General features: G+C 38.8%; 1 protein-coding gene across 1 annotated transcript in view; it reads right to left on the reverse strand.

The window, feature by feature from the left end:
- LOC109917175 overlaps positions 1-23,482 on the reverse strand; it is a 41,258-nt gene that overhangs the window by 15,401 nt on the left and 2,375 nt on the right. The window contains exons 2-5 of the mRNA XM_048608585.1: positions 9,047-9,172; positions 6,988-7,062; positions 2,103-2,276; positions 1,167-1,324 (exon numbers count right to left, since the gene is read on the reverse strand). Coding sequence (XP_048464542.1) covers positions 1,167-1,324; positions 2,103-2,276; positions 6,988-7,062; positions 9,047-9,172 — 533 coding nt within the window. The remainder of the gene's footprint in view (positions 1-1,166; positions 1,325-2,102; positions 2,277-6,987; positions 7,063-9,046; positions 9,173-23,482) is intronic.

Raw genomic sequence — 23,482 nt, forward strand, 5'->3', positions numbered from 1 at the left:
CCCTCAGTACTGACTCTCCAACAGTGCAGCACACCCTCAGTACTGACCCACCAACAGTGCAGCACACCCTCAGTAGTGGCCCCCAACAGTGCAGCACACCCTCAGTACTGACTTCCCTCAACAATGCAGCACACCCTCAGTACTGACTCTCCTCAACAATGCAGCACACCCTCAGTACTGACTCATTTCAACAGTGTAGCACACCCTCAGTACTGACCCCCAACAGACAGCACACCCTCAGTACTGACTCCCCTCAACAGACAGCACACCCTCAGTACTGACTCGCTTCAACAATGCAGCACACCCTCAGTTCTGACCCCCAACAGTGCAGCACACCCACCGTACTGACCCTCAACAGACAGCACACCCTCAGTACTGCAGAGGTTTGCCAGCCTTGGCGTTGTGTGCAAGCCCTGGAGTGAGAGTGGAAACAGGAATCTTGTAATACAAAATGATGGTAAATCTTTGGAATTCTCCCCTCGTGAGAGCTGAATTATCAGAAATTAAGCACATTCACAAATTATGGTGACAGATTCTGTGTAAAATTAATAGAATCTGAATGGTGGGTTCGTTGGTGGTGCACTGATTCTAGGGTTTTGTTTTTTTTTCTTTATTCATTAACGGGATGTGTGCATCGCTGGCTAGGCAGCATTTATTGCCCATCCCTAATTGCCCAGAGGCAGCCACATTGCTGTAGGTCTGGAGTCACATGTAGACCAGAACAGGTGAGGATGGCAGTTTCCTTCCCTAAAAGGGCATTAGTGAACCAGATGGGTTTTTCCCAACAGTTAACAATAGATTCATGTTCACCATTAGATTCTTAATTCCAGATATTTATTGAATTCAAATTCCACCATCTACTATGGTGGGATTTGAACCTGGGTCCCCAGAACATTATCTGAGTCTCTGGATTAACAGTCTAGCAATAATGCCCCTAGGCCATCGCCTCCCCATGAGGTGAGAAGCACAACTGGAGTTGAAGATCCTAAGCTGCCATCTAGTAAAGGCCAATCCCACTCCTATTATTAACTGTTCATATAAATCGTTATAGTTAACAGAAAATTACTTTCTCTGTAACCTATGAAACAAGACTAACCTCCCTGGAAACAATCAGGGAACCATTTCATTTAACACAAAACAATTGATGACAAATGCATGTTTTGTACCTGTTCCATTTTACTGAAGCAAGGCCTCCTTTCTGCAATTCTAATTGACCCTCTTTTATGACCCCAGTCTCTTGCTGTGGGGTGTAAGTGCCACTCTCCTGCATCTGATGGGTCTCATAAATGTTATTTTGAATGATTTGGTTCAGAAGCTGAATGATCTATAATAAAAATTGATTGAAGACAAATTAACTCATCACAGAAAAAGCATTCAGAGCACTGTCAAAAAAAAGACGAGGCTAACTGAAAATTCTCATAAATGTCAGATAATGCTGAAGACAAGATAGTGATTCAAACAACAGAAAATAAAGCAGCTCATTCTATTCAAAATTTTTTTCAACAAAGCAGGAATTTACTAAATATACAATAAAGTGTTCCATATGGTTTATTATCATGGTTCATTTTAAAAATTAAATAAAGTTTACATTTATTTGTACTGAAGTCTTTGATCTCTGCATTGGTGAAAGTATAGTTACAAAAATTGGGTTCAGTACTCCAGTGTAACAGTAAGAAAAGACAGCCAAGTTTTCCCACTTCCAAAGAAAATGCAGGGGACAGGAGGATGAGTGTGCATAGAATTAGGCTCAGCTTTGATGCATCTCTCCTTAACCAACCTCCTCAGTAGCCACAAGAACTCCACACAGGTTCAAAAATGAATAATCAGCACTTGGCTAAGGTGTCAAACGGCAACAAGCACCTGTCAAGTCATACCTGAGAATGAGCCTGCCTCGTCGGGGGAGGAAGAACAAACAAAACTACAAACAGCACCGAGTAAGTACTATAGATTCAGCTGACATTTCCACATGCACTTTTCCCATTGAGCAAAACAAGCAAAGGAAATTGTCCAAAGTCTCTCCCTACAACAGTCAAGAGAAGATAAACACTTAAAAGGGTACACTAAAGTAGCACTTGAAGTGTGCAGATATCTTTGATTATTACCTTTACTCTATCTTCAGCAGAAGTCGCTTCAAGTTCATAATCACGGTGTGCTAAAAAGGAAATGCTGATCTTCTGTCCTTCAATATGTTCACATGATTTGATACATTTAAATGGAAACTGTTTCTTAATAATACCTTTCTCAATGTTACACAAAATCCTTGAATTATATTCAATCTGAAAGGAAATACACATCAATCTGTCATCAGTACGCAAGAATCACTGCAGTCAATTGCAACAGTAGCAATGGTCAATGTTTAGAGAATATTAAAAAAAGGAAAATGCTTCTTGAGGGTATTGATCCTGACATAAGCAATAATGAAATAAGCAACAATAACAAAGGCCAACAGTTTTCAGGAAATTCCACATAGTGTCTGAGTAATTTGTGTTTTAATTTTTCATTTCTTGTTGTAATTTTAATCAATTTTAAGAGGCAGGAGACTGCTTTAATTGGTAAACATGGTTCCTTGGTGACACAATGAAATTCGATTGAGCTGTTTCTCATGCTGGTGTGTAACTCTGATTACTCTAGGATGATGCTGATTACCAAAAAAGCAAAGCTCTCCCAGTACCCAGACCAACATCATCCTGATACTGATACCACTAAAATCAGAACATGTGGATATTCATCTCATCGCTGTGAGTTTGTGAGGGCTTGCTGTGTCCAAATTGGCTGCTGAATTTTCTTATATTGCTTCGTGAATACATTTCAAGTATTTTTCATTAACTGTGAAGTGTTTTGGGGCAGCACATTGTCAGATAAAGTGCTACAAAAGCACAAGTCTATTCTTAATTAATACTGCAAACGCTCGACATTACGAATATTGCAGGATGGAATAGCAGAGAACTGTACCTATGTATCTCAATCAAAGCCCAGCTATCCAAAATGATTGGCAAAACTTTATTTTTTAAGAGAAAAGTGGGAAGATGTGCATGAAAGCAGGAGGGACTTCCACTCAAAGTCAGGTCCAGCTTCCCACACAATTATGTTCTTCTCTACTCACGATGCACTCAAATGCAGGTAAAATGCCAAATTTTATGGACAGGCAGGTTGTCAGCAGGTTCTGTCCCCAAAGGCTTGCAAAGTACAAAGGCACAAACCACAAATTATGGCAATTTGAGTTGAGTCCTCTTTTGAGTTCAGCCTTTGCTTGCCCAGTCAGGTATGTAGGCATCAGGTAGCATGGTTGCTTCGCTTGGGCAGTCATGCTGGCCTCATCAGACTTGCCCCTAACACTGTAAAAGATTACATAAAACAGAGTTGTCAAGTGGTCAACCCGGTCAGGCAAGGGTTTTGGCAAAGAAAAGACTTGTTTATGAAGGAGTAAATTTGGTGAAGAAGTTAATATTCCACGGAACTTGGACAAAGCAGTCAACACTGCCAGGTACATACCTCACATGTACATTTGGATGTATGTTTACACGTTTCCACTTTTGGACAACAAGATTGTTTCCATGTATGTAATTTTAGCAGGCTGGAGTATGTATACTCATAAGAGGAAGTGATCGTTAGTCATATTATTGCTCCACTGTTATTCCAGAGACACATGTAATATTTTGGGGTCCCACGTTTGAAACCCGTCATGGCAAATGTTGGAATTTGAATTCAATGAAAATCTGGAATTAAGAGTCTAATAATGACCATTGTCAATTGTTGGAAAAACCCATTAGGTTCACTCATGTCATTTAGGGAAGGAACTGCCATCCTCACCTGGCCTATAAGGGACTCCAGACCCACAGTAATATGTTTGAATCTTAACTGCCCTCTGGGCAATTAGGGATGAACAATAAATGGTAGCCAATCCAGCGATGCCCTCATCCCATGAATAGATTTTAAAGAAGTATTTATAGTGTCATATAGTGCAAAAACAGTCCCTTCGGCCCAAATTGTCCATGCCAACCAGGTTTCCTGAACTAAAGTAGTCCCTTGTGCCTGCATTTGGCCCATATCCCTCTAAACCTTTCCCATGGTTCCAAATGATTCACCTGAAATGATACTGAAAACTGAAAACCAATGTTTTAACCTGTCATCAAGAAATTTTTGCCTCCCATCCAGTTACGTTCCCTCTTCTGCCTTTCTAAGAACTCTGGGCAGATCCAGAAGATCCCATCTTTTAACTCTGTTTCTCATTCCACAGATGCTTCCTAAATTGTTGAGTTTTTCCAGTTTATATTAATTCATACAGATTATCTAGTTATTTATTTAATTGATGTTGTGTGTGAACTGGAAAACCATGTTTTCTATACTACAACAATAGCTAAACTTTTAAAATGTTACTCTTGTTTTAAGGGACTTCAGGATATCCTAAGGTCACAAATGATACTCCAAACTTTTATATGAACATTTACAATAAAAACAGAATGGCTGATCTGTCTGTGTTTAGAATTCTTTGTGTCCATCGACTCCTTATGACCCTTGATGCCCCTCCCTAACAATAACGTACCCATCTCTGCTTAAAAATATTTGAAGACCTCACCTCCACCACACAACCCTCTGAGAGCAAAATGTTCCTCATATTTGTCCTGAGGGATGACCCCAATTTTAAAACAGTGCCCCTTAATTCTAGACTGACCCATAAGAGGAAATATCCTTTCCATGTCCAAGACCATTCAGAGCCTTAACCACTTCAATCAAACCGCCTCTCAGTCTTCTAAAGCCGAGTGGAAACAAGTGCAGCCTGTCTGGCCTATCCTCATAAAATAACCTGCTCATTTCAAGTACCAATCAAGGCCTCCTCAGAACTGTCTGCAAAGCATTTACATCTTTCCTTAAATAGAGAGACCAAAACTGCACGTAGTATTCGAGATGTGGTCTCACCACTGCCCTGTACACCTGAAACACAACATCCTCATTTTTAAGTTCAATTCATATCATAAATAGAGGTTAACATCCCATTAGCCTCTTGATTACGTGCTTTACCTGTACACTAACATTTTCTGACTCATGCACCAGAACACTTACATCTGTCTGCACCTTGGAATTTTCCAAATCCTTCCTGCCAAAATTAACAAGTTCACATTTTCTCACATTGTACTCCATCTGCTAGATGTTTTCCAAATCAGTCTATATCCCTTTGAAAATTCCTTATGTCTTCATCACATACTTTCCTATTTATCCCTACTTTGTTTCATGTTGTGCATCAAATGTGTAAAACTGTCTTAACATACATTTTCATTTTTTAACTGAATTACTTGATGGAAATGAATTACAGAAAAACTGATCTTACTTATTCCAATACCAAAATTCCATGTGTTTTAGTTGCAAGGCTTTTTATCTCAAGTTCTGATAATGAATACCAGCAGCTCAACTGTTTCACTTGTCTTGATTTTAAACATTTAAATATCAAAAAAATGTAAAGTATTTCCTGTCAGAAACTCATTGCCAAACATGACAAATACATGGAAAAACAGAATTTGTTCTGAAGGGTCACTTAATTTGAAATGTTAACTGTTTTCTCTCCACAGATGCTGCCAAACCTGCTGAATTTCTCCAGCAATTTCTGTGTTTGTTTCAGATTTCTAGCATCCACAGGTTTTGTTTTATGACAAGTAAATTGCCTAGATTAATTGTTCAGACTTAGACTATTTATCACAATTAATTATTGACCACTGTTGATAGGTTTCTAATTGGTTCCTCCCAGTTTGAAGATAAACGCACAGCCCTGTAAAGATGTAGGGAACTTGGTAAATTTATTTGATATCAGGATATGGAAAAAAAATCACAAGACATTTTACTTACATTCAAATCATTATAATCTCAACAATCTTGGTTACTTGAAGGAGAGTAATTTTCTGGCTACTGCCTTTGTACAATAGCATAAAGCAGGCAATAGTAAAACAGTAGGCTTTCGTGCTTTTCTTTTGGCTTTATTTCAATTCACTGCACCTTATATTTTAATGCATTTATGTGATCTAAAAATCACTGACATCATTTGTTACCCATCCCTAAATATTCTTGTGATGTGATGGTGAGCTCTTCAATCACCTCAGTGTATGTGGACTAGGTGCACCGACATTGCTGTTAGTTAGGGGTTTCCATTATTTTGACCCAGCAACAGTGGTATAGTTTCAACTCAGAATGGCATATGACTTGGAGGGGGACTTGTAGGTCATGACGTTCCCATGTTTCTGCTACCTCTGTTTTTCTAGGAGCAGAAGTTGTACGTTTGAAAGGTGTTGTTGAAGAAGCCTTGTCAAGTTATTGCAGTTGATCTTGTTGATAGAATACACTGCTGCCATTGTGTGCTGGTATTGAAGGAATTGCTATGTTCTGGGTGGTGTCAAGCTTCTTGATGTCTTTGGAGTTGCACTCATGATTTGTACATTGTAGACAGTGGACAGGATTTGGGGAGTTAGGAAGCGAGTTACTTGCCACAGAATTCCCAGCTCCAGATCTGTTCTTGTAGCCACAATATTTATATTGCTGATTCAGTTGCATTTCTGGTGAATGGTAACCACAGGAAGTTGGTAATGGGCATTCAGCAATGGTAATGCAACTAATGTCAATGGAAGCTGGTTAGATTCCGTGCTGTTTGGTCATTGCCTGGAACCTCTAAGGAATTAATGTTACTTGCCAGTTATCAGCCTAAGCTTGAGGGCTGTAAAGGTCTTGCCACATAGTAGATGCCCTATGTTAATACCCGAGTAGGTTTCTGTACACAAGTACAAAGAGGCAGAATGTACACCTTTTTGTTTTGTTTAGAGAGAGAGAAAGGACAGATGAGCAGAGAGTCATATCATTAATGAGTGCAAGAGAAAATGATCCAAAAATGCATCATTTTAAAGGGTTAATAATGAAATAAAAAGTTTTGCAAACAGATCATGCTCCCTTAAGCATCTTCAGCTGTGGCCTGAGATATTTAATTACTGAGAAAGTTATTCAACTTACCATCAACACTCTCTTCTGCCTCCTGTATCGATTATATTTGTAGACAGAAAAGTTGTATTGTGTATTTTCAGGTATCTAAGCACAAAACAAAACAAACTGAAAATAAATATGGTTATGAATTGCATAGACAAAGGAGTACCTTATTGCACAGGCTACAATCATCTTCGATTTTTTATTTGTTCATGGGACTAAGTTTCCAAATCCCAACTGGTGTCAAGGGAAGGAAATGAGTCAGGTGTTAACAGCTGTACTGTCTCATCACTGTGGATGTGCCATCTTGGAATTATACCATTCAATAAACCCCAAGCATTCCTTGGAGATCCCTCGTCAGTATGCTAGGTCTTCTTTCCTGCAGTTTGTATTTTTGTTTGCTTTGCCTCAGAGGATTCCCCAGATGCAAAGATGATAAAATCAATCTTTTAAGATTTACAAGATCCAACATTGCTATCTTCATCATGTGAAATGACTTACGCAGAATTTACAGGGAATTGTTTTCACTCATTACATTTTCATTTGTTCTTTTACGAGACCACTTTCCTTTATGCATATCACTAAGGCATGAAACAGAATGCGTCAGTTCTTTGATAATGTTGATGTCATATCAGATTCTCTGACAAGTGGCAGTTGCAATATGTTGCTGGGTAAAGCACAATATAGCAAGAAATACAGTTTTACTGCATGATAAAGATGAACATCATCACTTTTAAAGGTAAACGAAACTGTGTTATGCATTGTGAAATCAAGAAGCGCTTTTTAGATTTTCAGTGCAATAATCCACCATTTGAGCTTATATTAAGAGTTTTATGTAAAGATTGGTCGCAAACCAATGTGCAGTTTTTATTGTAACATGAACATTAAAGCTCAGAATAGATTTAGAGGATTCACTGACTTGTTTGAGATATAAACAGATTATATCAGCCCTTTTGGTACTTTAAAATTTGTCACAGATTTGAAAAGCTCATAAACAAAGGCTTTCAAAAGACGCCATGAAGGTCTTTGCTTTCCTACCAAGTCCAGCACTTACAGGATTGTTAAGTCATATGGAGACCTGCGACTGGAATTTTAGTGAATATAATGGGCAAGAGCGTTTCTTTTCATGAACTAACAGAGGTGGTACTTTCTCTACTACAAATTAGAACTCTTCAATGTTTACTCTCTTTCCATCCAAAAGTATCCAAACAGGAACCTAAGTAGCATCTTGAAAAAACTTTGAAAACTTAATATAACAGGATTCATTTGCTGCACAACAGAAGGCTAAAAATTTTCTTTTTTTTCTTTATTCATTCACGGGATGTAGGTGTTGCTGGCTAGGCAGCATTTATTGCCCATCTCTAATTGCCCAGAGGTCAACCACATTGCTGCAGGCATGGAGTCACATGTAGTCCAGACCAGGTAAGGATGGCAGTTTCCTTCCCTAAAGGGCATTAAGTGAGCCAGATGGATTTTTCTGACAAATCGACAATGGATTCACGGTCATCATTGGATTCTTAATTCCAGATATTTATTGAATTCAAATCCTACCATCTGCCATGGCTGGATGTGAACCTGGGTCCCCTGAATGTTATTTGTGTCTCTGGATTAACAGTCCAATGATAATAGCACGAGGCCATCACCTCCTCAGGCAATGTAATCTTCATTAAAAACACAATCAAAAATATTTTATCTTCCCAAAAACAGATCAACTAATAGTGTGTAGTACTGTTATAAAAAGGTACTGTGCCAAAAAATAACATTAAAAATTTGAGAATATACACTACCTACAATGTTTTAGTCCCACAAGGGTTCGCTCTTGTGATGACAGCATTAAGTTAACTATATATTTCTTGGCAGAGCCATTGCAAATACTTTGTTACAACATTTCACTTGCAGGTAAATGTTGCTGTGTTCTACCATTAGGTTATTTAATAAGCTCATTATAAAATGTAAGGTCACTTCTGCAGTCCAATTAAATTTTCTGTCTAAATTCATAACCACATTTTAACTAAACAAAGATTATTGAGTCATCTTCAAATCCAATACGTTTTCAATGAGTAGCAAAAGATGACTATTGCTATCATACTTTATCTGGTTTTCCTGGTTCTTGAAATGTCAATTTGCCACCTTTAGCAACTTGCCAGGCCTGATCAATGGTGAGCTCTCGGTTTTTCACTGCGTTGAGTAGCCTGAGCTGTTCATCATTGCTAAGCTAGAATGAATAACAAGAATATTGAAAATGTTAGCGCAGCAAGCAAACATGAAAGATGGGATAACTAATTAAACTGTTACAATTACAGTACAAGTCATTGCACCCATCTGTTAGAATCTTCCAAGAGAGATAGGCAACTTTTAAAAAGAGATAACAATTTCCCAGGAACAGATATGAAGGAATTGTACTTGAAAATTTCAAATTTAAGACTTTTACTTCAACAAACTAAAACCAACTAAACATTACTTAATAGGGAACTATTATATTTAACTACAGAGGTGGTATTTCCCATTAACTTCATAATGCAATCAAATCTATCTAACTCTAAAAGACTGCATGCAGCAGAGCCAGCTGCCTTCTCCTTCGTATCAAGGTGCTAAAACTTGTATTTAACTTTCATTAAGTCTTGACTGCAGCCTCTATCTCTTTAATGAGAAAGTCGCATGGGTTAGATTTCATATGAGATCACATTGACCTGTCATTGGCCAGGTTGTTTCAGAGTGACACTCTACCCTCTTCAAATTACTCCATTTTACCGTGAATTAAAGAATCATAGAATCATAGAATCCCTACAGTGTGGAAACAGGCCATATAGCCCAACAAGTCCACACCGACTCACAGGGCATCCCACCCAGACCCAATCTCCTATAACCCACCTAACCTACACATCCCTGAACACTACAGGCAATTTAGCATGGCCAATCCACCTAACCTGCACATCTTTGGGAGACAGCTTAAAACAGAACCAACTAATAAAGTTCAGCATCAGTAATATACCAAATAAAAATGTTTAAAATATTCAATACCCTGTGGATCATTCCTAGTTTTACTAAAGTCTTTAAATATAATAATTGGAGAAATTTACCCAGTTGCTTCCCCTTTCTAGCAAACAGTCAATTAACTTTTGGTTCATCTGAAGTTGGCAAGACAGAATGATAAGACTACCACAAAAGTAAATTAGATATTTAGCTATATAAATAGAGGTATAAAATACAAACACAAGGAAGTTATACTGAACCATTAAAAGGCACTGATTAGGCCTCAGCTGGATTACTGTGTCTAATTTTGGGCATCACAATTCAGAAAAGTCTCAGAGATTTTGCAAAGGGGATTTGCTAGAATGGTAAAAGGAAGGATGATTTTCATCTCTGTGGAAACAGAAGAGAAGGCGAGGTTCTTCTCCTATGAGAAGAAAAGGTTTTGGGTAGATCGATGGAACTGTTTAAAATTGTGAGGGATTGATAGAGTCAATAGGGAGAAACTATTTCCTCTGGCAAGAGGGTCAATAAACATTAGATACGAATTTAAGATAATTGGTAAAAGTACCAGAAAGGAGAGGAAAATATTACTTTCCCATAATTAATTGTTGAGATCTGGGATATGTGGTTTTAAAAGGTGGTGGGACATCATTCAATCATGTAATATCAACACAATCATTGGTAACTTTGCAGTCACCAAATGTGATTGATAGGGGACTACCCAATCAAGCTCAGTGATAGCAGAACTTGTGACGGTGTTGGGCTTAGCCCACCATGGCAAATCTTTGGCCCAAATACAGTAATGAACTAACCTCAGGTATCCTAATTCAAAGAATTATTCACAGATTGCAGAAGTGGTTCTCAGGAAGCCCATTTTAAAAAGAGGAATTGAAACGCCCCACATTTTGAAAAAAAATTTGCGATGTAATTAACTCAAAAATGCACACATAGGGATTTGACATGAATATACTAATGAGTTGTTTAACACCGATACAAGTAAAAAAACGAGAAAAGCAAAAAACTCTTGCCCACAGATCAGCAAATAAACTCAATTAGCTTTGGAATAGGTTGGCAACCGAGACTCAGTCAACAGACACAAAGAGCTAGTGAAATAAATGGCTGCCTGGTATTGTGTGTACTGACTCTACACACTGTCAAAAGAGGGCTACACTGGTTACCATGAGAGCAGCAATTGAATCATGTCAAAGATAAATGAATTAACAGATGATCCATGTCAATTTCTGAGCAAGAGGAGAGTAAGAAGGAATTTCCCAGAATTATTTCTTAACTTATTAACTCATGTACCTTATTTTCAGTTTTTCTGCCTCTTCAAGACAAATCCATGGCTCTTGATATCACAGAGGGTGGGGTAGAGGGTTGGGGGTGTTTGATATGAAATGTTTAGTCACAATATTCTAGGCATTATAAATGTAACTCAGACTTGCTGTACCAACTGGTCTTATCCTGCCATCTTTTCTCATATCTTCATTCCCATAAATGTCAACCAAAAGACAACCAATTTAAGACAATCAAGATTGCAACAAGGCTCAATTACTGTTAGCAAAAGTGACATACATTCATATGTTGGGACCTGTCCTGTGCAAATAAAAGTAATATGTTCTAGGCTTGTGCCTTTTATGAATTGCCAAGGAGCTTGAGAAGCTAAGAGGTCAGCATTGTTTTCTTCATGGCAATCCCTTGGCTAATTTCAGCTGGCCAACCAAGGAGCACACTTTTATACTGAGGTATAAAATGTTCTGGTCATTTGAGATTTGGCAATTTTACACTTGTCCTGTGAGTAACTGACAAAAAGCTTCAGTAAACTCTGTCTCTCTTTTCATCAAAATCCAAGTTTTTCACACGCTATTTATTATATTTTACAGGATCACAAACCCTGAAATCACATACTCCCAGGCTAGGAACTTCTGTCCAGCAACTTAAAGGTAACAGAAATGCTGAGTTGATGAAGCACATAAGTACATTTGTTTTGTATAAACAAAGAACTGTGGATACTGGAGATCTGAACCACACAAAAACAGAAATTGCTGGAGAAACTCAGCAGGTCTGGCAACATCTGTGAAGAGAAAACAAAGGAAGTAGTGGTGAATAGTTTTTGTTTTTAAATTGGAGGGAAATATGCCATTTTCTTGCGTGTAGACAGATTGATGAAATGGGAAAGCACAGTTACAAATTAACACTGAGGCGAGAAGTGATCAAACAAAAACAAGAATTGCTGGAAAAGCTCAGCAGGTCTGGTAACATCTGTGGACAGAAATCAGAGTTAATGTTTCAGGTCCAGTGGCCCAAAAACTTAACTGATTTCTCTCCACAGATGCTGCCAGGACTGCTGAGTTTCTCCAGCAATTTCTGTTTCGACACATTATTTTTAATTCCTGTGCCGTACAGTTATTACTGCCTACTTTTTTTAAATTTAAAGTGGAAGAGAACTTTTGCTCTTCTTTGAAAACTGTTCTAATTGTCAATTTTTGAAATCAATTGTTTTACAGGTTATTATTGTTTTAAGATATAAAGTGATTGGGAGAAAAAAATACATATTTTCTGTCCTTAGGAAAACGTCCAATTCGATAACCAGGAATGGGTTCTGCTAACTGGATGGTCATTTCATTTAATGTTGTAAGTAGGATATTTACAACTTGTCACAATCCCTAAATTCTCCAACCTCCATACTGGTCAGATACTACAAAGGTGATGTTGGAGGCCTTCACGACATTCACAAATTTTGCCTGTTACATGAAAATGCTTAATTTTAACCATTTTTATTTCTAATTAACCTGCTCATGGATGTCATTAACACCTCTGGAGTAACAAACTAGTCACATCCAATTTCCTGAGCTACCACTTCTAAGTCCTTCCCCCATCTCTCCCCAAGTACTGCTGCAAACTGCATATCTTCTCTGCAGTCCCATGAAGAGCCACTTTTCTTACTGTCCTTTCCCAATTCTTTATCATCTATAAATACAAGACACATGGCAATAAAGCACTATTCTACCATTCTCCATCTCCAACGTTACTCCTTCTTCTTCACAACAGCACTCTAATAATGTCTCTAACTTTCCCAAAATACTAAAATATTTATTCCAGTTTCCTCACTCTCTTTATTTGCCCCGATTGTTGTGTTATTGTCTCTTGCCCCCTCGCTTCCCCACTGAAAGCACTCCTTCCAAGTATTCCTCACTCTCTTCTTGTTATCAATGGCTGTTAGACAATGCAATCACTCACTTATCTAATATTTAATGCTTCAAACAAGAAAGCAACTAAATAAAACTTAGTTGAGGAAATAGTGGTTAAGATTTTCCATGTCTGAATAATATGTACTGTTCTCAACTCTGAAATCAGTGAACATACTGTAGCGAGGAAGAGAACCTCATTAAATTGAAAATCACAACTTGTTGGTCAATTTGTACCATTCCAGCAACAGCTTTAAAAAAACTGGTAGTTTGCCCTAAGTCTATCTATGCAGCTAATGGAGCTACACATCTATTGCTCTTGAAACTTACCATTGCAAATTGAGACTACAAATTAACAGCAACAACACTCTTTTAATGTCTGCCAATCAAACTTTCTCTCCTTGAAAATAAATATTAAGGAGAGCTTTCATGGCTCACATTAAAATTCTCATCCCAAGATGCCTCGTTACAGCAAAATCTCTGTTTAAAGTTTTTGACCTCAGTCATCCCAGTTGGTTACGGTTTGTTGACCACACATCATTCATCTAAATGCCTTTATAGAGCACTCTAATCATGGCTGAATCAGATCTTGTTCCAATGAAAAGATACATCTCTCAGCTTCAAAATACATAAATCACCAATCGGTAATTCTACAGGGTAATGTGGCCGTTTGCAAATATCCAATTTTCTACTTTCTTAGGCTTCTTGTATTTCTCCTTCCTGAGGTTGACAGGAATTTTTACTTACATAATGCCAGGCAGTATCATTCCATACTTTCATTTTCTGTGCCATGATTAATTTTGTGTGCGACCTCTTCCTGTAGTCTCTCTCTCTCTCTCTCTAGTGCTTAAGCAGATTGAATAACTTTCCGCTGAAATTAATAATGTACAACATAATCCTTTCTAACCAATGTCTCCTTCAAATCTATCCATCCATGAACTGACTCTGATAGGTTCTCCCAGCACAGAATACTGTATGAGGTTTCTCCACTCACCTTATTCATTTTTTAATCCTTCAATTGCTACATCAAAGTGCTCCCCCTCTTAACAGGATACACATCACCACACAATATCTGTATGAATTTGCTCCAAATTGAGAATTTCTATGTACAATGTTTTACACCATCAATCACAGAATGAATTACAATAGTCAGGAGCTCAGAGCAGCCCATTCAGGTGAGGAATGGAAGGTCAGGGAGAAGATAGGCCTAAGGAGATTTTGGCCAACAAATATAGACTGTTGTTGACAGGGTTCTCACCCAGATTTGACCCATCTCCCGCTCTGCTGTCCTCACCCCCTCTCTTCACTCCCGCAACAGCGATAGGGTTCCCCCTGTCCTTACCTACCATCCCACCAGCATCCACATCCAGAAGATCATCAGCTGGTATTTCCTCCAGTGAGATGCAACCACCCAACACATATTCCCCTCCCCTCCCTTGACTGCCTTCCACAGGGACCATTCCTTCCTGGTCCATTCTTCCTTCACTCCCAACACACCCTCATTGGCTCACAGCAGCTTCCCCTGCAACTGCCAAAGGTTTAACATCTGCCTACTTACCTCCTTCATCCTCAGTATCCAAGGACCTAACCATACCTTCCAGGTGAAGCAGCACTTCATCTGCACTTTGCACAATCTAGTCTACTGCATTCGCTGCTCACAATGCCCTCTACATTGGGGAAACGAAGCATGGACTGGGTGACCGCTTTGCAGAACACCCACGTTCTATCCATAAAAAGATCCTGAGCTTCCAGTCGTCTGCCACTTTAACACACCACCCTGTTCCCGGCCTACATCTCTGTCTCTGGCTTGCTGCAGTGCTCCAGTGAAATTCAGCGCAGGCTGGAAGAACAACACCTCATTTTCCACTTGGGGACCCTGCAGCCCTCTGGACTCAATATCGAGTTCAATAATTTTAGGGCCTGAATTCTCTCATGTCCCAACCCCCTACTCCACACACCAGGCCTTGTTATCACATAGTCTGCCATTACAGACTACCTATTGTAAGCAAATAAAAGTCTCCATTAACAGCTTTTCACCCTCCTAGCCAGATTGTTATCCATTCCTGTGTCTGTCCAACTGTTCTTCTCTCCCTTTGGACTCTATCCCCACCTATCGTCTACTCCTTACCCCCTCCCCCCACCCTACCTTCTGCATATAAACTGATATCTTCCCAGTTACCATCAGTTCTGTGGAAGGGTCACTAGACCCCAAAACATCAACACTGATTTCTCTTGTACAAATGCTGCCAGACCTGCTGAGCTTTTCCAGCAACTTTTATTTTTGTTTCAAATATAGACTATTCACAGAATACTATCTAATTCAAAACAGTAATAGTTGATCAGCATTTCAGCATGCCATAGGACAGTGGCAGGCAGTATAATAATGTGTTCTTGATATCATGCTGTACTCAACATAAAATGGATGTTTACATCAGTATCCAGCTGTCCCTGCTGTTGATATATGCTGAATTTACTGTACACAGGAGACTGAACTGCAGTGTGCAGCATTAATTAGTCATTGAATTTAATGGGCTGACGTTTTTGAAAAGTCTGGTTTCTTTCTTCTTCCTGAACTTTGTAGTCACCACTTACAGCTGGCTAGCTTCCAAAGAGCTCTTTGGTGCCAGCTGCAACACGGAGATGAGTCAAGTGATCACCATCACCACCAACATGAATGATAGTCTATTCATACAATCCCTATAGTGTGGAAGCAGGCCATTCAACCCATTAAGTCTGCACTGACTCCCTGACCCACCCCCTCTACCCTGTAACCCTGCATTTACCATGGCAAATCCACTTACCCTGCACATCTCTAGACTGTGGGAGGAAACTGGAGCATCTGGAGGAAACCCACACAGACACAGGGAGAATGTGCAAATTCCATATAGATAGTTGCCTGAGGCTGGAACTGAACCCAGGTCCCTAGCACTGTGAGGCAGCTCTGCTAACCACTGAGCCACCATGCCTTCACAGAAGGAATGATCAGTCATGCATCCACTTCACCCTTTCATTAAACTAGAACCTCACTGCAAAATTCATGGGAATGACTATTACACCTAATTACATTGCAGTAGAAGCCTCAATGGAGGATACTAAAGGCTTCACTCAGAGATAATTCTATCACCTTGCTTCCCTCAGTCTCAAGATGATTAATATGAAGAAGGGCTGCTTTGTCAGTTTAGCATAAAGGGAGTCAATCAGGTGGTTTCTTTCACCTTGTCTGATCTAAAACCTTTGGATTTCATATGGTCCAGACTTGATGTTAAGAGCTCATGGAATGATTCCAGTTCACAGTACTATCTTTGATTGACCTATTCTGTCAACTGGAAAGAATATACTGAAAATGGCTGATCGCATGCCTCAGACGTTGACTGAAAGGCACAATATTGCGATAAAGGATGTTAGTTACCTAAGGTGGTAGACAGATCTTCTGATGTATATGGTGGCCGCTAAATAGAAATTAGAGATACTTTGGAGAGGTAACTGAACAAGATTGCCTTAATACTGTCCTGCTAACAATATTGACATGTTGTGAATAAATCCATCTGAATTCATTTCTCTGACTGAAATTTGTGGTAGTTGTTTAGATCTGTATAGTTTACTAAGCCACTTTAAGGACGTTGAGCAACCATGTGGCACAAAACTGGAACCACGTGCAAATCAGTTTGGGAGAGGGAGTGAATTCCCTTCCCAAAATAACATAAGGAAAACTACTAGTTTTCAAAATAATGTACAAACATACATGATGACTTTGCTTACATTTTAAATTCATTCAGGAAATTTGGGCAACGCTGGAACTTTAATCTCTAATTGCCCTTGAGAGGATGAAACTTTAATCTCCAAGAGTGAGTGAAGGTGAGCTGCCTTTTTGACCTGCTGCTGTCAACCTGTTCTACATACACCTGCAGTGCTGTCAAGAAGGAGTACCAGGATTTTACTACAACAACAATGAAGGACGATAATACGACTCCACCTCATGATGTTGAATGAGTTGCAAGGGAACTGCAGGTAGTGGTATTTCCCTGCATCAAGAGAGTAGGAATTTGGATCCTACTAACAGCTGTATGAGTACCTTGCCTTTAAGGGGTTTACACCTTTAAGGATTCCATATACTGCACAGACAAAACTGTCCAACTCTGCTTGGCAGTTGGTCTGTTGCAGGTTTGTTTGCAAACTGCAAATCTAGAAACAATTAGTCATTGTAATGTGGTTCATAACATAAAATGTGTTTTATTGTTTAAAAATACAAAGCCATGCTGTTTTTTAAATCCTTGAAGAATGACCAATCATTATCATTAACAGAACACCGCGAACAGCAGTAGTGCTCCAACCAAAACATCATGTTGGTGACACCTATCATGCTTGAACAGTCAGCTAAAAAGTTAACCAAGATGAAACACCTGGTCAACAGTCTTAAAATGTGCTAAGATGCGTGAGACAACCTTTGATATCCTTTTCATTACAGTGTTAAAGTGTAAATCAAAGCACAATTTGCTAGTAAGTAAACAAAATACTATCAAGAGGCCGGTTCAACTCACTTAGGAAATGCAAGGGATCAGAATATTTGCTGAATTAATAGTAAGCAAATGAAGATTAAAAAAAACACACTGACAGAATCTTTAAATTGGGACGCAGCAAACCTCCTAATATAATTTAAAATCTTTAAACAGCGTTTAGTGCTTTAGTTTCTAGAAATTGGTGTGTCCAATGTAAAAAAGCATGCCATTAAGATTTGCTTAGCAATTAAGAACAAAGGTTCGCTTAACAAGTCAAATTTTACAACTGATGAACTAAAGATCTCCAAAAGATATAGGCCATATTAGAAGACCAATTCAGAATCAGATTAAATTTTCACATTAATTGCCTGCAACTCATATCATCTAGACAGAAGCCTACAGAATTCATAGACTACTTGGTACACAGATGTAGAAAAACAAACCCATTATTTGAGACCAAGCAAGAAGAATTGTTGATTTGGCAATCACATACACCCCCGGAAGCTTTCCAGAAATATTTGCTAGACAAACTTAAGTCTTACAGCGTGAAGAACTACTGAAGGATATACATAAGCATAAAGTGATCCTCACAGGATACAATCACTGGAGCATCCAAATATAGTAAGACATATGGAAGGTGCGGCCAGCTTTCAATCCAATTTTGAAAGGTATGTAGCAGTAGACAGTGCACAAGAGCATAGATTAATGCAGCTATAAAGAGCTGTGCAGTGATCTAAACCATGTACAAATGAATACTTTCAATTACAACTGATATCCTGCCAGAGATGCATACATGAAGTGACCGACAAACCAGAATCTAATGACGCACACAATGACACAAAGAGTGGTGAATGCATGTCTCACACTGTCAATCACAAGGAAGACATCAGTATCATCACGCTATCTGAAATGTTTGCAAACATTTAAATGGTGTGTCCACAGAAAACTGTTCACTTTTCAGTATTGGTTAAGATTGACTGAGGCAAATACTAATCTATCAGCAAATTCAAATACTAGGTTAGGGAATTTGTCTACGGTTTTGAACAATATTACAGCTTCAACACAAAAATATGAGCTGGTTATTTAACTCACTAATATTTTATAAGTTTTGCTGGGCATGAAATAGTTGACATGCTTATCTACATAACATTGGACTAGTTCACTCTCTGTCTAACTCTTTGGAATGATTGACAGAGGGAAAAATAATGTACCTTCCTCTGGCTTACAATTCAATGGAGCGTAGCTTAGTGTGCATCATTGATTTTAGCTTGCAGGACAAGTGCCTATCACACATACAATCTTCTGCAACAGCAGGGTAATGTTTGAAATGTTCTGTTCCCAGTATGTGGGCTTTCATTGACAGGTCTATCGGTCAGAGAATTAGTTGAAAAGGTCAGTAGCTGATCTATTTAATGATTAGAAAATCATTAAATAAGCCAAATTTCTGTAAATGCATTACTGGGAATACTAGTCCTTAGATGTCGAGAGGAAAAAGAAAATGCTCCATTCCCTGGTGGTGATGTATCGATTAGTACAACTATCTGCACAGGATTCACTAATTAACATACTACAAAAATGCAACAGAAACTATTGCCTCTGCCACTTAATGGTGAGAAAATACATGCATTCATTGTGTATGAATTTACAACTCATTTTAATTTTTTGACACAGCACATGGAAGATGACTTCCTTCTAAAGCTTACTCATTACGAATTGTGTTCCATCAGGTAATCGCTGAGCACAAAGCATTAACCCAAACTGTTATGACATAAATATTTTAGTGCTTTTGACAAGAAGCCCCATCTTAGAAGTGGATATGCTGATTAATTTTCTAAGTTTGGGCTGGTACCATGGTTGCCAGGAGATTAGTGCAACCAACAGCTTTGTGTTATATTTATGGACAACTGGGGTAGGTATATGAAATATATGAAATATTATAAAATAATTATTATATAGGAGACAACATGACCTGTCTTCTCCTTGGTTATTCACAGGCAAATGTTGTCTTTTCCAGATACCTAAACCAATGGGCAAAGTATGGTGTCATTTTTGTCACACTGACGTAAGGTCAACTCCAGAAGAAATTTGTCTCCACAAAAAAACCAATGTCACCAATAATAGCAAGCAGCCTCCCATGATGCAACCAACACTTCATCCACCACACAATGTGCCCATCAAATGCTCAAGTTTCAACTTTCTCTCGCAATTGGTCACCTTATTAAACATATATTGAAAAATCCAGATATAAATGATAATAAATGCACTATCTACATCTACCAAGGTAATAATTTCCTGAAGAAATTCACAAGCTTAGTAACACACAACTTTTTAAAACAACTTTCCATCCCAAACCATTTAAAGCGTTTGAAGATCTCATTTTCAATATCCTTGCAGGGAGATTTGCTTGTGCCACTCAGGAGGCTTTAAACTAGCAATACGGGGTGGAGACCAAAGCAATAGTGAATAAACAGAAAAGGCTGAGGCTGGTACAGTAAATAAGGGGAGCAAACCAAGCAGTTAAAGCAGACAAGAGCAAGGCAGAGAATGAGGCAAGACTGATAAACTGCATTTACTTCAATACAAGTGGGCAAGGCAGATGAATGTAGAGCATGGTTGAGAACATGGGACTGGGATATCATAGCAATTACAGAAACGTGGCTCTGGGATAGACAGAACTGGCAGCTTAATGTTCCAGGATATAGATGCTATAGGAAGGATAGAAAGGGAGGAATGTGGGCACGGCGTGTGGCATTTTTGGTTAGGGGTGATATTACAGCTGTACTTAGGGAGGATATTCCTGGGACATCATTCAGTGAAGTTATATGGGTGAAACTGAGAAACAAGAAGTGGATGATCATCTTATTGGGATTGTACCATAGGCCTCCCCAGTAGTCAGCAGGAATTTAAGAAGAAAGTATGTAAGGAGATTTGATATATCTGTAAGAATAATAGGGTTGTAACGGTAGAGGATTTTAACTTTCCAAAAATAGACTGGGACTGTCATAATGTTAAGTGCTTGGATAGGAGAAATTTGTTAAGTGTTTACAAGAAAATCTTCCTATTCAGTATGTGGATGAACCTACTACAGAAGGAGCAATACTCAACTTTCTCTTGGTAGATAAGGCAGGGCAAGTGACTGAGGTGTCAGTGGGGGAACATTTTGGGGCCAGTGATCATAACTCCTGTTAATTTTAAAATACTTGTGGAAAAGGATAGAACAGACAAAAAAAAATTGAAGTTCTAAATTGGAATAAGGCCAGTTTTGGTAGTATTAGGCAAGAACTTTCAAAAGTTGATTGGGGGAGGCCATTCACAGGTAATGGGATGATTTCGAAGTGGAGGCGTTTAAAAATGAGATAAACAGAGTTCAGAGACAGTATGTTCCTGTTAGTGTGAAGGGCAAGGCTGATTGGTGTAGGGAATAATGGATGACTAGACAAAATGAGGGTCTGGTCAAGAAAAAGAAGAAGGCATATGTCAGGAATAGACACTTAAGAATACTACATAAGAATACTTTGGAATACTGCAAACAATTCTGGTTGCTCTTCTATGGGAAGGACGTTGTTAAACTTGAGAGGATGAAGAAAAGATTTACAAGCATGTTGCCAGGACTGGACAGTTTGAGTTATAGGAAGAGGCTGAATAGGCTGGGTCTTTTTCCTTTGGAGTGTTGCAGACTGAGGGGTGACCATATAGGAGTTTATAAAATCATGAGGATCATGGATAATGTGAATACTCAAGATCTTTTTCCTAGGGTGGGGGAGTCCAAAACTAGAAGGCATAGGTTTAAGATGAGAGGGGAAAGATTTAAAAAGAACCTGAGGGGCAACTTTTTCATGCACAGGGTGGTGCGTGTATGGAATGAGCTGCTAGAGGAAGTGGTGGAGGCTGGTACAATTACAACATTTAAGAGGCATCTGAATGGGTATATAAATAGGAAGGGTTTAGAGAGATATGGGCCAGACGCTGGCAAATGGGATGAGGTCAGATTGGGATGTCTGGTGGGCACAGACAAGTTCAACCGAAGGATCTGTTTCCATGCTGTATGTCTCTACGACTTAGACGATCATAGGAAATTAGGATTAGACCATTCAACTTCTGGAGCGTGCTCGACTATTCTAGATCATGGCTCAAATGACTCGAAGCCATTTTCCTTCACTTTCCCATATCCCTTGATGATATTGGACCAAAATCTTCCCAGCACCTGAACCATATGAGCATTGGCATGTCAGTTGGGAAAATAGCATGAGATTGGCAGAAATTGGATTCTCCATATGGAGTTAAAGAAAAGTCCAATACTCCATACAAGTTCTGAATAACGAGATGGGAATCTCACTAATGAGCAATGAAAGACATCTTTGCATCCATTTGCATGCCATTATTACTCAATCTCCCCTCATTTATATTGAATTTCCCATTCTCCCACCCACTGTATAGAAACTAGACAGTGGCAATAAAAGTCAGAGCGGGTATCTGCTGATTTCAGCTTGCCACTTACTCAGGCCTCCATTTTGGATATTAAGATGGGATGACATCAAGGATGGGTAAGTTGTGTAGCTAAACTTCTAAATAGTAATGCACTTATCACTGTGCACTTGTATTTGCAATGAAGGGCCAACCGTGCCACTTTTGTGCCCAAAGAAACAACTGTATTTTTATTCCTCTTCCACTACGTGCGTGGAGAAGGACAACTCCTGGCAAGTAACATTTTAGTTTGTGCACAGCTGGGCTTGTAAAATGGTGCCAGCACTGGGAATCATGGGAGATCCCAACTGTGCCTCGTACTTCCCCAAGTGGAAAGATAGGACAAGCTGGGTCACCATACAGGTAATGAAGTAGGTTTCTGTGAATAGTGTGAGAAATCTCTTGTTAGTTTAAAAAGAGGAAATTTCCATGAAACTGAGCAAAATTGACTATAAGCGAATTTCAGGTCAATTTTAGCCCATTAGTGTCCAGAAATCTATTGATTTCTGAGCTTTGAATCTGAGCTTTACCCTCTGGGGGTAAAGAATTCCAAAGGGTCACTACTCTATGATTCATAGGCCCCCTCAGCCAGTGGAAACATCCTTCGGCATTTATCGTATCTAGCTCTGAAAGAATTTTCAATAAGATCTCCTGTCTTTATTCCAAACTATAGAAAAATCAGGCCTACTGTCTTCAATATCTCCTCTCAGAACAATTCTGCCATCCCAGCAATCAGTTTGGTGAATGTCTGCAGCCCACCCTTGATGCTAAGTATATCCTTCCTTTGCTAAGTGGAACAAAACTGTATCAATACTCTAGATGCAGTCTCACCCAAAGCTACTGACATGAGACATCTTTACTCCTATACTCAAATGTTCTTGCGATAAAAGCCAACGAACCATTTGTTTTTTTCTAACTGCTTGCTGCACCTACATTTTAGCTTTCAGTAACTTATGAATGAATAGGAATGTGTCTAATGACCTCTTCTTGTTAATAGGCCAAAGACGAGCAAAGTCTGCCTTTTCCCAATTCTGACATCTTTTATGAACATTGACATCATATGCTCTCTCTCATGCACTTCAAAACTCAGAACCTAAGCAACTGTTGACAGCATGAGCAAGACACTTACTCAACAACAACTCCCACTAATTTGAAACTTTGGAGATATCATAACTGAATTGTTAAAATACTAAAGTTTGCACTACAATGTGTGAAAAGATAAACCGACTACAAATTGCAAAACAAGAATATTGGCTTTAAATAAAAACAACATATCCTTAGAACTTATTGTATCTCTTCCACATAATTTAAGTTGCAATGCTGGGAAATATTTTTTAAACAAATCTGCTTGACATATATTTTTATGTTCCATTACACTTATTCACTTGGTTGATTCATGTTGGG

Source organism: Rhincodon typus, chromosome 19 (assembly GCF_021869965.1).
Source record: "Rhincodon typus isolate 14 chromosome 19, sRhiTyp1.1, whole genome shotgun sequence".
Taxonomy (NCBI): Eukaryota; Metazoa; Chordata; class Chondrichthyes; order Orectolobiformes; family Rhincodontidae; genus Rhincodon; species Rhincodon typus.